Source organism: Musca domestica, unplaced genomic scaffold, assembly GCF_030504385.1.
Source record: "Musca domestica strain aabys unplaced genomic scaffold, Musca_domestica.polishedcontigs.V.1.1 2, whole genome shotgun sequence".
Taxonomy (NCBI): domain Eukaryota; kingdom Metazoa; phylum Arthropoda; class Insecta; order Diptera; family Muscidae; genus Musca; species Musca domestica.
In genome coordinates, this window is record NW_026712249.1 from 11,420,031 (window position 1) to 11,435,193 (window position 15,163).

General features: G+C 35.4%; 1 protein-coding gene across 2 annotated transcripts; it reads left to right on the top strand.

The window, feature by feature from the left end:
- Nucleotides 1–1,730: 1,730 nt before the first annotated feature.
- LOC101899841 (nucleoside hydrolase) lies at nucleotides 1,731–13,890 on the top strand. 2 transcript variants are annotated; one of them, XM_005176987.4, is made up of 6 exons: nucleotides 1,731–2,214; nucleotides 8,438–8,821; nucleotides 10,973–11,152; nucleotides 11,213–11,339; nucleotides 12,425–12,567; nucleotides 12,627–13,890. In XM_005176987.4, exons 2-6 carry the CDS (start codon nucleotides 8,627–8,629, stop codon nucleotides 13,044–13,046), a joined length of 1,065 nt encoding a protein of 354 aa, XP_005177044.1. In that variant the 5' UTR covers nucleotides 1,731–2,214; nucleotides 8,438–8,626; the 3' UTR covers nucleotides 13,047–13,890. The 2 variants fall into 2 exon arrangements, with proteins under 2 accessions (XP_005177044.1, XP_019895617.1); XM_020040058.2 differs by having other exon boundaries at nucleotides 1,732–1,890.
- Nucleotides 13,891–15,163: the final 1,273 nt, after the last annotated feature.

The window sequence follows — 15,163 nt, forward strand, 5'->3', positions numbered from 1 at the left end:
CGGATGCTTTTTTCGGATTTTATTTTCGTTTTTGTTTTCCAAAACGTTGACCCTTTGTGGGGGAGGTACTAGCAGGAATGGTCCGATCTCTACCATCTTTATAACAGATCTTGTGTTGACAGAAATATTGAGATGTGTCAATGCAATGGTATCGGATGTTATTTTCTCGTTTAATTAGCTTTATGGATATTCAAAATTTTGACCCTTTGTGGAGGAGGTACCAAAAGGAGTGGATCGATATATCCCAATTTCACACCAGACATTAGCATAATCAAAATATTGTGATGTGTGTAATTTGAAGAGAACCGGATGCTTATTTCTGTATTTATGATCGTTTTGGGTTATTCAAAATTTTGACCCTTTGTGGGGGAGGTATCAGTAGGAATGGTCCGATCTCTATATAACAGATCTTGTGTTGACATAAATATTGAGATGGAATGGAATCGGATGTTAATTTCGCGTTTTATGAGCTCCATGGATGTTCAAAATTTTAACCCCTTGTAGGGGGGGGGGTACCAGAAGGAGTGGACCTATATATTCCATCTCAACGCCAGATTTAGAGTTTATAAAAATATTAGGATGTGTGAAATTTGAAGACAATCGGATTCTTACATCACATTTTATAAGAGTTGTAATTATTCAAAATTTTGACCCTTTGTGGGGAAGGTACATGATGGAGTGGACCTATATTGTCCATTTTCGCACCTGACCTAGAACTGACGCAAATATTAGGATTTGCAAAGTATGAGCAAAATCGGATTATCGTTTCTCTTTCTGTGCAATATTTTTTTTTTGAAAATATTGACATTTTGTGTGGGAGGTACCAGAAGGAATAGCCCGATATTGAACATCTCCGAACTCGATCTGAGTTTGACAATAATATTACGATGTATCAAGTTTGGCTCAAATCGGATACTCCCTTCGAGAGTTTCGTGCGCACCAGCCAGCCAGACAGACAGACGGAGGGACGGACATCGCTATATCGACTTCAAATGTCCTAAAACGGATTTCGTCCAAGGAGACCTAGGATCTAAAACCGTTATTTCGATGAGATTTTGGCCGTATCAAATGATATAAACCCTCTCTAGCCATATGGCTGAGGGTATAAAAACGATTTTTGGAACTATCCAAATTAAAACTTTTTTCCAAAAAAAAAAAACACTTTTTTCTTTTATCACTTCACGTTTTATTAATTTGTCTTAAGAAGACACATCTCAATGACGTTTTTATTTAGAGCCATTGGATGAAGGCAATTTTCTTTCCTTCATTTTTAACACCGCCTTTTTTGTAAAATCGTTAAATTACTTTTTTTTATAAAGCAAACCTGTGGAACCTTATACGAACCTTTCTTGCTACATTAGTGTTAAATTCATTGAAAACCCTCTTAACAATGTAAGAGAAACACAAATGTAACGCTCTCCCCACTCTCTTTGTCACACTCACTTTCTCTCTCTTAAAATTCCACAAACCCACATGCCAATTTCAGGCACTTCTTTTGTAAAACAAAATACCCAGACATCATTTCTCAAATTTGCCGGCACAAAATAAAACATACCCACACACACACTCAGCCTTACACACCTATCACAGATATGGCTGTCTCCGCAAAACACAAAAAGCAAATAGCAACAACATTCGGTTTGATGCTGTTTTTTTTTAAATCCCTTGCTTGCTCTCTTGTATCTCCTTTAGTTTTTGTTTAGCCATTCGCCACGTTTTGTTTTGAATCTTGCTGTTCTGTCTGCCTGTCTTCTCCACAGCGGCAGCTGATTTGTTGCGCGCCGTTGGACAGTAAACAAAAGAAACTGCGAAAGGAGGAAGAGAAATTAAATTTAGTTGTCGTTCTTCTCTGTCCAGTTGATGTTGTCGTCGTTGTCTTCTTCGTTTGCGGTGAATAAACTTTTGTGTGTTTTGAATAGAAAATTTAATTCAAGCCATTTGTTTTTTTTTTTATTTGATAATCGTTTCTGTTGTGGGAGTGACATGTGAATGCAGCTGAATTTGGAAGAAACGCAAATCAAGAGATTAGAAAAACGAATTGTGTTCCAAAATCTATTGAATCTGAGAGAAATATGCTCTAGTTATTTTTCGAATACCTAACTACCTACTATATTCCTGTGTATTATTTATTGTTTGTGCCGAAATCTTTTATTTACCAAATTTTAGTGGAATTTTTTTCTGTCGTTCTGAGAAAACTAAACTGAAGGACTGACGGTGAGTCTGTTGTAATTTTTGATATCAATATTTACGCTCTATTCGTTTATCAGCTATGGAATCATATTGCCGGTATATAATACAACAAACATCCATATATTTTGTCGTCAGAATTCTGTTAGGGATTGCAGTTCGTAATGTTTATACTCTCTACGGTATTTATGGGGGGAAGTTTGATGTAACTCCAAATTACCCTTATGATATCCAAGAATCCCATCAAATAAATGTAATGGAAAATAATACCAGTACTGTTTTCGAAAACTTAAAATCTGTAAAAAACACATTTAATCCTGGTCCAGACGGCATTCCTTCAAATATTCTTAAACATTACGCGAATTGCCTCGCTTTTTCAATTGCACTTCTTTTTAACAAGTAAAAGAGTATCAGTTTTGCCGAGAGATGTATACCCCAGCCCTGAGTTATGATTATTCAAACTGTTGACCCTTTATGGGGAAGGTTCCGAAGCAGTTGGCCAATATTGACCAATTCATATCTGACCCAAGACTGATATAAATATTACAATGTGACAGATTTGGACTATATTGACTACTTGTTATACTTTATATGAGATATGTGGAATTTTTTGGAAAATGCGGAAATATGCGCCAGGTAACATATATACCGCATGTAACACAGATACAAATACGTGCAAAATTTGAAGGAATTCGAAAAGTTACATCCAATTATATACGAAATCATAAATTTCGATAAAGTACATATTCATATCCGATATCTGGTTAAGAGAAATATTTAGATATAGCAAGTTGTAAAGAATCGCCGACTTGTTTCTCAAGATATGACAGATGTAAGTATTGAAAATTGTGACCCTTTGTGGCTGAGGTACCAGAAGAGGTTAGCAGCTTCTCAACAGATCTTGCATTAACAAAAATATTTGGATGTGTAAAATTTGAAGAGAGTTGGATGCTTATGTCGCTTTCTTTGAGCGTTTTGTTTTGCAAAACCTTGAACCCTATATGTCAGAAGAAATGGTCCGATTTCTGCCATCTTTATAACAGAGCTTGTGTTGCTGAGAGTTGAGATGTACCAAGTCCGAATAGAATCGGACGTTAATTTCGCTATATTCAAAATTTTGACCCTTTTTTTGTTACTAGAAGAAGTGGACCGTTACATTCTCTCTTCACACCAGACCTTGGGTTAATAAAAATATTGTGATGTGTTTAATTTGAAGAGAACCGTATGAATATTTTGGATTTTATGATCGTTTTGGTTATTCAAAACATTAACCCATTGTGGGGGAGGTACCAGCAGGAATAGTCCGACCTCTACCATGTTTACCAAGAGCAATGATCCGATCATTACCATATTTATAACATATCTTGTGTTCGTGGAAATATTGAGATGTCCCAAGTCTGAATGGAGTCGGATGTTAATTTTGATTTATACAGTTTCATGGATATTCAAAATTTTGACCCTTTGTGGGTGGGTTACCAGAAGGAATGGACCGATATATTCTCTCTTCATACCACACCTTGGGTTAATAAAAATATTGTGATGTGTTTAATTTGAAGAGAAACGGATTCTTATTTCGGATTTTATGATCGCTTTTGTTATTTAAAACTTTGACCTGTTGTAGCGGGTATCAGAAGGTCCGATCTCTACAATCTTTACCAGAAGAAATGGTCCGATCGTTACCATCTTTATAACAGATCTTGTGTTGATGGCAATATTGAGATTTCTCAAGTCTAAATGGAATCGGATGTTAACTTCGTGTTATAGAGCTTCATGGATATTCAAAATGTTGACTCTTTGTGGGGGAGGTTCCACAAGGAGTGGACCGATATATCCCATTTTCACACCAGACTTTGGGTTACTAAAAATATTGTGATGTGTGTAATTTGAAGACAATCGGAATCCTACGCCACATTTCATAAGAGTTATAATTATTCAAAATCTTGACCCTTTGTGGGGAAGGTACTTAATGGATTGGGCCGCTACTCTCCATTTTCGCATCTGCCCTAGCACTGATAGAAATATTAATATTTGCAAAGTTGGAGCAAAATCGAAATATCCTTTCTCTGCAGTAAATTATTTTCTTTGAAAATTTTGATATTTTTTGGGGGAGGTACCCGAAGGAGTGGACCGATATTGTCCATCTCTTAACTCGATCTTTGTTTGACAATAATAATACGGTGTACCAAGTTTGGATCAAATCGGGTACTCCCTTAGATAGTTATCGAGCGCAGACAGGTAGACAGGTAGCCAGAAAGACAGAAGGACGGACATCGCTCCAAATATCCTGAAACGGATTTGGTCCAAAGAACCTATGGTCTAAAACCGTTATTTCGACTAGGTACGTTTTGACCGTATCAAATGATATCTCAAGCCACATGTCTGAGGGTACAAAAATTACGTTCTAGTAGGGACACCATTTATTTCGATTCGATCCTGATCGCTATTGTGTGACAGCACCCAACAGATTTTTGATTAAAAGTAAAAAAGCCGGAGTGAACTTTAAATACCCTCCATCATTTGGAGCGAATTGGGCAAATTTTCAAAAAATAAATAAAATCCGTTACAAATTCTGTCAAAACCTTAAAAATACCGAATGTAGCCCTTATATTACGGACTATACGACGACGTGGACCTGCATAGGCAACTTTTGTCATAAGCCATTAAAATATTCAAATGCGAAACTTAAAACAAATCGGTGAATAATGTCGCTAAAATCAGAAAGTACGAAATATCGGGAGGTGCGGTTAAATGTACAAAGGTATAGCCCCCGTGAACCTGCACGGACAATTTTCTATCATAAGTTGTTGTATCCATTACGAACTTCAAATACCAAATTTGAAACATTTCCAGTGAATAATGTCGCTTAAATCACCGAAGTACCGAAAATAGGGAGATACCAAAACGTGAACCTACATGGCCAATTTCAATACCAAAAGTCCTGCAGACATAATATACATTTGAGTAAAATTGTATCAACCTACTACATTTCGTTCGGAAGCTATAGTGATTTCCACAGATGGATAGACGAACAGACAGGCGGACATCGCTAAATCGACGTAGAAGTTTATGCTGATCAAATATATATATATATACTTTGTGGGGTCTTAAATGTATTTTTCGAACGGAATGACAAACTTAAATTCCTTAAATAAGAAGAGATGTAGGGATTGTATACTCAAACTTTTTATTTGATATTTAAATCTCAAATACTTTAAGATTTAAATGTCAAATAAAAATTCTGAGTATGCAATCTCTGCATCTCTTCTTATTTTGGCTTATCAAATAAAATAAAAAAAAACAAACAAATTTCACAAATATTCTCAAAGGTGTTAACTTTTATTGCCACATTTAAGTCATTGACATTCTACATTTGGAGTTATCTGCTAAATTTGATTTTATAATATTAGCTAACACATGTTGAAGATAGGTTAATTGCCGATGGGTGATATGGTCTGGAGGAATATCTTGGCACTACTAAAAAATATTTTGGAGCGGAGAGACATTTTTTCTAAAAATCCAATTTTGAAAATTTAAATAACATGTCTCTTTGCGATGCTTACTCATAGTCGATACAGGAAACGGAAAATATTGCAAGAAATTGCAGTACGTCACTCATATTTTGAAAATTGTCATGCATCTTCAGAGGAAGTTGGATTTCCTATTATTCTTATTACGTGATAATGTTTGGAATTCAAGGGTATATCATTTGTCAAGTTCGAGCCCACACACACACATTTACTTGGCTTTGTACATTAATTTATTTATTTACGCGGCTAGATTTGTTTAATATAAATAAACGGGAGCATTATTGTAAGCCAGAGAAATCTACAGTCGGTTGAAGACGAGAGTCCACACATTTCATTTATTAGAAGCAAAATCAAGATTTTCGGAAAAATTTGATTTAACTTTGTATTTTGACCAGGAGATTTTGGAAAGTTATATTTTTAAAATTTGTGCAGAAAGGAAGACATTTATGTTAATCGAATTCTTGTATTAAAAGGGAAAAATCAATTTTCATAAAATTTAAATTTTGTAAAATTAATTTAAAATTATATCTTTAGACAAATTCAACAGAATCGAATTATTTCAGTTGAAATTCGAGAATTCCAATTATAATTCGAATTACCATTGTACCATTGTAAATCGAATTATTCCATATAAAAATCGAAGAAAAAATTGATATAATTTGATTTGGAATAATTGGAATAATTCGAATTACAAATGTAATCTTACGAATTACGGGGATTACCTAGCAGATTATGAAAGTCGAGCTAAAAACGAAGACACTTTTATCGGCATTTTGAAAGTTTACATCGTAAAGTAACCAAAATAGAGGTGGTCAGAGAGAGTCCCAACATTTCCACACTTTTGGGCATTTTAAAATGAAGATTCCTCGGAAATCGTGAGTTTTAGGTGTAGAGTGTCTTCGGCAATATTGCAGATAAAAATATGAAGAATGTTGTGGTTTTAATTTTAACCCTCAAACGAGTCAAGAAAGGGGTCTTTTTGGTCCATTTTTTTAAATATGGTTAAAAACTCTCTTTAAACGGGATTGTAGCAAGACAAAATATTCTACAAAATTATTTTTAAAAAAGTTCTACTAAAGGTCCTAGAAAAATGTAGAAGTCAACAAGAAATGTAGATTAAAAAATAGGATTAAAACCGTACCTGTTGTGAGTGTGTCCAAAAATCTCCCATAAAGCATCATTTAAGAAGGATGACGTCAAAGGAAAAAAATACTATTCATCAAATTTTACTATAAGTTACCAAAGAAAATAAATCTCTATATCTCTACCTTTTCCCAATCCGCTGCAAATTTTCACGGGGTTGTGGAAAATGCCAAACAGGCTCAATAGTACTCGCTTTTATATCAAAAACCCAAAGGAGTTCTGGGTTCTTAGGCCAAATATTGTTAGAGTCAAGTAAAAAAGCTGTAAGTTCCTCCGGGACGAACTTAGAATACGCTCAACCAAAAATTCTGTTAAAATCTTAAAAATACCGAATTTAGCCGTTATATTAGGGTCTATACAACGACGTGGACCTGTGAAGAAAACTTTTGTCATATATACGAAGCCATGGACCTGCATGGACAATTTTCTGTCATAGACTGTAGTATCCATAACGAACTTCAAATACCAAATTTGAAATAATTCCGATGAATAATGTCCCTAAAATCATCAAAATACCGAGTATCGGGAGGTACCCTTATATGGGGGCTATATGAAGACGTGGACCTGCACAGACAATTTTCTGTCATAAGCTGTAGTATCCATTACCAACTTCAAATACCAAATTTCAAATAATTCCGGTTAATAAAGTCGCTAAAATCATCAAAATACCGGTGGAAATGTGTGGTAAAAATGATCAAAATACCGAATATCGGGAGGTACCGTTATATGGGTGCTATACGGTAACGTGGACCTACACAGACAATTTTCTGTCATGGGCTGTAGTATCCATTAGGAATTTCAAATTCCAAATTTGAAACATTTCCGGTGAATTATGTCGCTTAAATCACTAAAATAGCGAATATCGGGAGGAACCGTTATATGAACGCTATACCAAAACGTAGACCTACATGTCCCATTTTCAATACCAAAAGTCCTGCAGACATAATATACATTTGAGTAAAATTTTATCAACCTACTTTCTTTCGTTCGGAATTTAGAGTGATTTCCACCGACGAACGGACACCGCTAAATCGACATAGAATTTTATGCTGATCAAAAATATATATAAATGTATATTTCGAGGTGTTACAAACGGTATGACAAACTTTATATACCCTCCATACTATGGTGGAGGGGAAAAAATGGACTTCTAAAACATATTTCGCAATATATAGATTCGTAATTTGATAGAAATTTTTTAATTAAATTAAAAATTATTGAAATAGAAAATCGGTCCACTTTTTGATATAGTCCCCTTGTATGGATAACTCAAGTAGTTTTTTAGTTTAAGATTTAGCCATGTTATCCATTTAATTTTGCCAAATTCGGCATTTCGTGTTCTCATTAAGTGGAAACGCGGTTTAAAACAACAGATATGACAAATTCGATGGGTCGACAATTTTGTCGGTATCTAAAGGCCTTTTTCAGTGTGACGATACAAAAGCAAATTTCTGAATTTTTCAATTAGACTAACAATATTTGTATTTGTTATATTTTTATTTATTTATACTTTTATTTAGTTTGACATCCTGAATATGTTTCAGACAGTTTCTAATAATCCCTCCATTCTCTATTTTCAGATTTAAAATTCAGAGTAGTCACACAACAGCTAAATAATCCATGACAACATATCTACCTACCTGTAAACTATATTGAGAGCAAATTTAAACACCTACCAACGCACATTTCGAATCCCAAAATTCCAACCAATTTGACAGAAAATCAAATAATCCCGAAGAGCATTTACGACGAAGAAAATCCTTTAAATCATGACAACAAACTATGTGATATTTGACTGTGATGGTGGCAGTGATGATGCCTGGGCATTATTGTTGCTGCTAAAAGCGGAAGCCGAAAAACAGTTGATCCTTCTTGGTATCACAATATGTGGTAGTGGAAATACTACGCTGCACAATGCCGCCTACAATATGCTAAGGATACTGAAGGCCTGTGGCCGAGATGAGGTAGGTGAAAATAGCAACAAGGATTTCAAGCACCTACACAGGTACAGGTAGTTGACGTGTGTTGTCCGGGATTTAAGGATCGTGTTTTTAGTTCAGAATTTTTAACAAAGGCAAATAAACTCTCAAATCTTTAAATAGTGAATGTAGCAACATGTCGTCTTTAATTGTCAAAGTTTGAACATTCATAGGGCAAAGAATATGGCGCCCAATCGTAGATCATTTTGTAGAAAGAGATAATTTTTACAACCAATTACTTCGAGAATAACTATGGCCAGATTTCGATTTTTTACGCTCCACCATAAAATGCAAGGTTCAAGATAAGGTATAGCCACCATATAGCCAGCACCTCCTGATTTTCGGTATTTTGAATGTTTCGGCGCCAATTCGAACCAGCTGTAAATGGACATTTTGGATTGTCAGTGGATAGTTGAAGCCCTAAAAATATCCAATGCAAAGATTTTAACGAATGTTGATTTGACAATAAGTTTTCCTTCGTAGGAGGTATACAAAGTTCGTCCAAGCCGAGTTTAACGTTGTTATACCCTCGACAACAGTATGGAGGGTATATTAAGTTTATCATTCCGTTTGTAACACCTCGAAATATACATTTTAGACCCCAAAAGTAAATATATTCTTGATCAGCATAAAATTCTATGCCGATTTAGCGATGTCCGTTCGTCTGTCCGCCTATCCGTCTGTGGAAACCACTCTAGCTTCCGAACGAAATAAAGTAGGTTGATAAAATTTTACTCAAATATTATTATTTCTGAAGGACTTTTGGTATTGAAAATGGGCCATGTAGGTCGACGTTTTGGTATAGCTCCGATAAAATGGTATCTCCCTATTTTCGGTATTTTGGTGATTTAAGCTACATTCTTCACCTGAATTGTTTCAAATTTGGTATTTGATGTTTGTATTGGATACTATAGCCTATGATAGTAAATTTTCTTAATCGTAATCGAATAGCCCCCATATAGCGGTACCTCCCGATGGTTGGTATTTTGTTGATTTTAGCGAAAATATTCACCGGAATTGTTTCAAATTTAGTATTTGAAGTTCGTAATGGATACTACAGCCTAAGACAGAAAATTGTTTGTGCAGGTCCACGTCTTCGTATAACCCCCATATAATGGTACCTCCCGATGTTCGGTATTTTGATGATTTTAGTAACATTATTCACTGGAATTGTTTCAAATTTGGTATTTGAAGTTGGTAATGGATACTACAGCCTATGACAGAAAATTGTCTGTGCAGATCCACGTTTTGGTATAGCCCCATACGATAGTAACTCCTTATATTCGGTATTTTTATGATACAAGTCCAGGTGGTCGTATAGACCCCTAATATAACGGTTACATTCGTCATTTGAAAAAAAAAATTGAAAATTGCCAAATTCGTTCCAAGTGGTGGAGGGCCGAACTTATAGCTTTTTTACTTGTTACTGATTATTTTGAAACCATAGGATAGTTTTAAAGGAAAATCTGGTAAAAAATCACGGAAGTTTGGGAAAAAATGTTGTATCTAATTGTTGACAAATGTGGCGCCCAACCGTAGATAATATTATTTGTCTTTAACCCCCATATCGATTTTTTTTATAAATAATTGTGGCGCCCAACTGTGAATTCGTTAATAAAATAAAGTGGCGACCACTTGTTAGCAATTTTGTACAATGTTCAACCCAAATTAGGGATATTTTCATACCATCAGCCACATGGGTATGTATCATTCGATAGGCCAAAACCTGATCCTAGGTCTCTGTGGTCCAAAGGGATCTAAAAGGGGTTAAATACTCAATAACCCAAATTCTAATAAAATGCGAAAAAGCATTTGATTTCTTCCAAACTTGGCACATTTCAATATTTATCCTAACACATGTTAGGTGTGAAGATGGGATATATTGGCTAAGAACTTCTGGTATTACCCCCACAAAGGGTCACATATTCATAGCTCTCATAACTTGCGAATTAAGTCAGCGATGCTTTTCAAACATGTTATGTCTAAATATCTCTCTCAACCAAATATCTGACGTAAATATAGAATTTATCGGCTACCTTCCCCACAAGTGTTTCACTTTTTGACTATCAGTTGTTCGCCTGAAATTGAAAAAAATTGATCAGGTCAATTCAAAATATTTTATTTTTTTGTTTTCAGATTCCAATATTTTTGGGCGCCACTGATCCTCTGCTACCACCCTTCGATAAAGAAGTTAGGCCAATGTTCCATGGCAAAGATGGTTTTGGTGATGTTTTGCCGCAGGATGAGGATATTGATGTTCACGAAATGGTCGAGGGAGAGCATGCGGTGGCGGCCATACATCAGTTTTGCATAGAGGTGGGTCCTTAAGACACTATAATCATTTGTATCCTAAGAATGTAACGTGTTTCTTTTTAGAATCCCAAACAGGTTACCGTCATAGCGGTGGGACCCCTAACGAATATTGCCTTGTGTTACTCCATGTATGGCAGGGATTTTTCGGAAAATATTAAAGAACTGTACATTATGGGTGGAAATCATCAAGGTGAGTATAGGACCAAAACGTGTATCATCGAATAAACCCTGAGCCAAATGGCTGAGGGTATATATATATTTTTTTTTTATATCCACAGCCATATGGCTAGGAGGGTATGTATCATTTGATACGGCCAAAAGTGCCTCATTGAAATAATGGTTTTAGATCCTAGGTCTCTTTGGACTAAATCCATTTCAGGACATTTGCAGTAAATCTAGAGGTGTCCGTCCGTCTGTCTGTCAAGCTGTTGCTCACAATAACTCTAGAAAGAAGTATCTGATTTGATCCAAACTTGAAACATCCTAATATTATTATCAAACATAGATGGAATTCGGAGATGGGCAACATCGGTCCACTCCTTCTGGCACCTACCCCACAAAAGGTCAACATTTTCAGAGAAAATTATTTAAACCATTCGATTTTGTGCAAAATTTGCCGATCCCAATATTTTTGTCAGTGCAATGTCAGGTGCGAAAATAGACAATATCGGTTCATTCCATCAAGTACCTCCCCCACAAAGGGTCAACATTTTAAATAATTACAACTCTTAACAAAAGTGATATAAGAGTCCGATTGTCTTCAAATTACACACATCACAATATTTTTATCAACCCATGGTCTGGTGTGAAGATGAAGTATATCGGTCCACGCCTTCTGGTACTTTCCACACAAAGGGTCAAAATTTTGAACACCCAAGAAGATCATAAATCGTGAAACCAACATCCGATTACATTCAGACTTGGCACATCTCTATGTTTCTATCAACACAAGATCTGTTATAAAGATGGTAGAGATCGGATCACTTCTTCTGGTGCTTTCCCCACAATAGGTCAAAATTCTCTTTAAATTTCACAAATCAATATTTTTTTAATGCAAGATCTGGTGTAAAGATGTCGGCCTACCCCTTCTTGTACCTCCCCCACAACAGGACACAGTTTACAATACTTATATCTCTTCTAACTTGCGAAATTATTCGCATATGTCTGTTTGGTTAGGTTTTAATCCTGACAGAGGCTTTTGGCATTAACTGCTCTCTCTCAGAATTTCAGAAATGTATCATACGACATTTTAAAGTCTTTTGTATTTTTTTTCAGGAGTTGGCAACTATACCCGTGCTGCAGAATTTAATTTCTACTCCGATCCCGAGGCAGCCCACATTGTCTTGACCAAAAGCAAATGTCCCATAACAATACTGCCATGGGAGCCATGCATGGATGATAAATTCTTTATATGTATTGTGAGTAGAGTGCAAATACAAATATTTTATCATTGAAAAAAAATCCTTTCTTTTTTCAGAAATGGCGTCTCGAACATTTTGGCTGTTTGGCTGCGCGCGAAAACCCTGCCGTTGAAATGCTAAATGCCGTCGAAGCTTCTCAGTATCTGAAACCCGGTTTCAAAGGTTGGAATCCCTGCGATGCCATTCTGGTCGCTGCCTTTCTATTCAATAAACAATTGGTACGCAAAGAAAGCCTATGGCATTGTATTGTCGATTTGAGCGGCCATACCCGTGGACAAATGGTTCTCGATCATTTACAGGAAGTCGATAAGAATCCGAAAAATGTACGCATTATTGAATTGGTGGAGGCGGAATTCTTTAAAAGTGCCGTCGAATGGGGTACCGGCTTGAAGGAATTCAAGTTGAGCACCTTTACCGATGTCGGCGGCAAGGAGAGTGAGGTGGAAGTGAAACAGGAAAATGGTAATTGTAATTGATCCAGATGTCAAATAATTGATTGTTTATGCCAAGATCATAAGAAAGCGTGTAATTAATATTATTCTAAATTGTAAATAATTTGGATGTTTATATGTTTAATAAGTGTCAAGCATTTTAAGATTTATATTAATTATAGTTTTAAGCGACAGACTAAGGCCAACCTTGTAGGCGACAAATTCATAGCCTTTGGAATTTAATGTTCTTTTTTTAAAATATTAAAATGTTAAGCATTTCCATGGTAGAATTAATAAGGTAAAGTCAAGCAATCTAATGTTTACAATTTTTTAATTATTCCTTTGACAACAACATCTCATTGTCAAAAAGTGTATTTGTGAATCCGTTATTGGTCTGTTCCAGAATTGCAAGAATGTAAAAATATTTACATCTATAACCGATTTTCCCTTTATGATATCGGAAAAGTTTGCAAAAATGGTAGATTCCTGCAGGTTTTGGAACATATCATTTATATACACAAGTCAGACAGGGGAACCTATATTCAATGAAGTAAACCCGTTGACATTTGATATGTTCCAGAACACTTAGAATGTAATTTTTTTACAACGATAAACAATTTTTCTTTTATGATATCAAAAAAAGTGCAAAACTAGTGGATTCTTGCAGGTTCTGGAACGGAGCAATTATAAATTACAATAAATGCAGAGATGGATATGTTTATTTGAAATGACTTTAACTTCTTAATTTTACCATCAGCATTTCCGAAATGAATATGGTTCATAATTATGAATTATTGCATAAAATTAACTATGACTATGTAAATGTTTTCCTCTAACGATAAAATAAACATGACGAATCATGACAAAATATGTTATGGGATAACTTCAACTACTCATTCTGTAACCTCCAAAATTTTATGGTAGAATGTATTCCTAAAAGTAAGTCTTAACGAACATTATTTATGAAAAAGACAGTTAATTTTTTTGTTTGCATCAGTTCTAGGTCAGTTGCGAAAATCGGCCAATTCTGTCAAGTACCTCCCCCCCAAAGGGTCAAAATTTTGATTATATATAACTCTTCTAAAATTGATGCATGTGTCTGATGGTCTTCAATTTACACATATCACAATATTTCTGTTAACCCATGGTCTTGTGTGAAGATCGAATATATCGGCACATTCCTTCCGGTACCTCCCCCACAAAGGGGCATGATTTTGAATATCCATGAAGCTCATAAAACGCGAAATCAACATCCGATTGCGTTCAGACTTGGCACATCTCAATACTCTCATACAGACAAGATTTGTTAAAAATATGGTATAGATCCGACCATTGCTTCTGGTACCTCCCCCACAAATGGCCAAAGTTTTGAATAACCAAAACGACAAAAAAATCCGCAATTAGCATTCAATTCTCTTCATATTTCACACATCCCAATATTTTTAGTTACCCAATGTCTAGTGTGAAGATGAAATATATCGATCTACTTTTTTTGGCACCTCCCCCAGAAGGGTCAAAATTGTGTATAACCAAAACGATTATAAAATCCGAAATAAGCATCCGATTATCTTTATATTTTATACATCCCTTTATTTCCACTAACAAAAGATGTGAAGATGGAATATATCGGTCCACTCCTTGTGGTACCTCCCCCACAAAGGGTCAACATTTTGAATATCCATGAAGCTCATAAAGCGAGAAAATAACATTCGATTCCATTCAGACTTGGAACATCTCAATATTTTTACCAACACAAGATCTGTTATAAAAATGGTAGAGATCAGACCATTCCTTCTGGTACCTCCCCCACAAAGGATCTAAATTTTGGCTCTCATGAAACGCGAAAGTAACATCCGATTTCCTTCAAACTTGGCACATCTCAATATTTCCATCAACGCAAGATCTGCTATAAAGATGGGATATATCGGACAATTTCTTCTGGTAACTCCCGCACAAAGAGTTCAAGATTCAAAAAAAAAAAAAAAAAGAAAACAAGTAAAAAGGCTTTAAGTTCGGGTGGGCCGATTAAATACCCTCCACCATTTAAAACAATTTTGGCAATTTTCAAAAAAATCCGTTAAAAATTCTGTTGAAGTCTTAAAAATACCGAATGTAGCCGTTATATTAGGGTCTTTACGACGACGTGGGCAGACCATTAAACC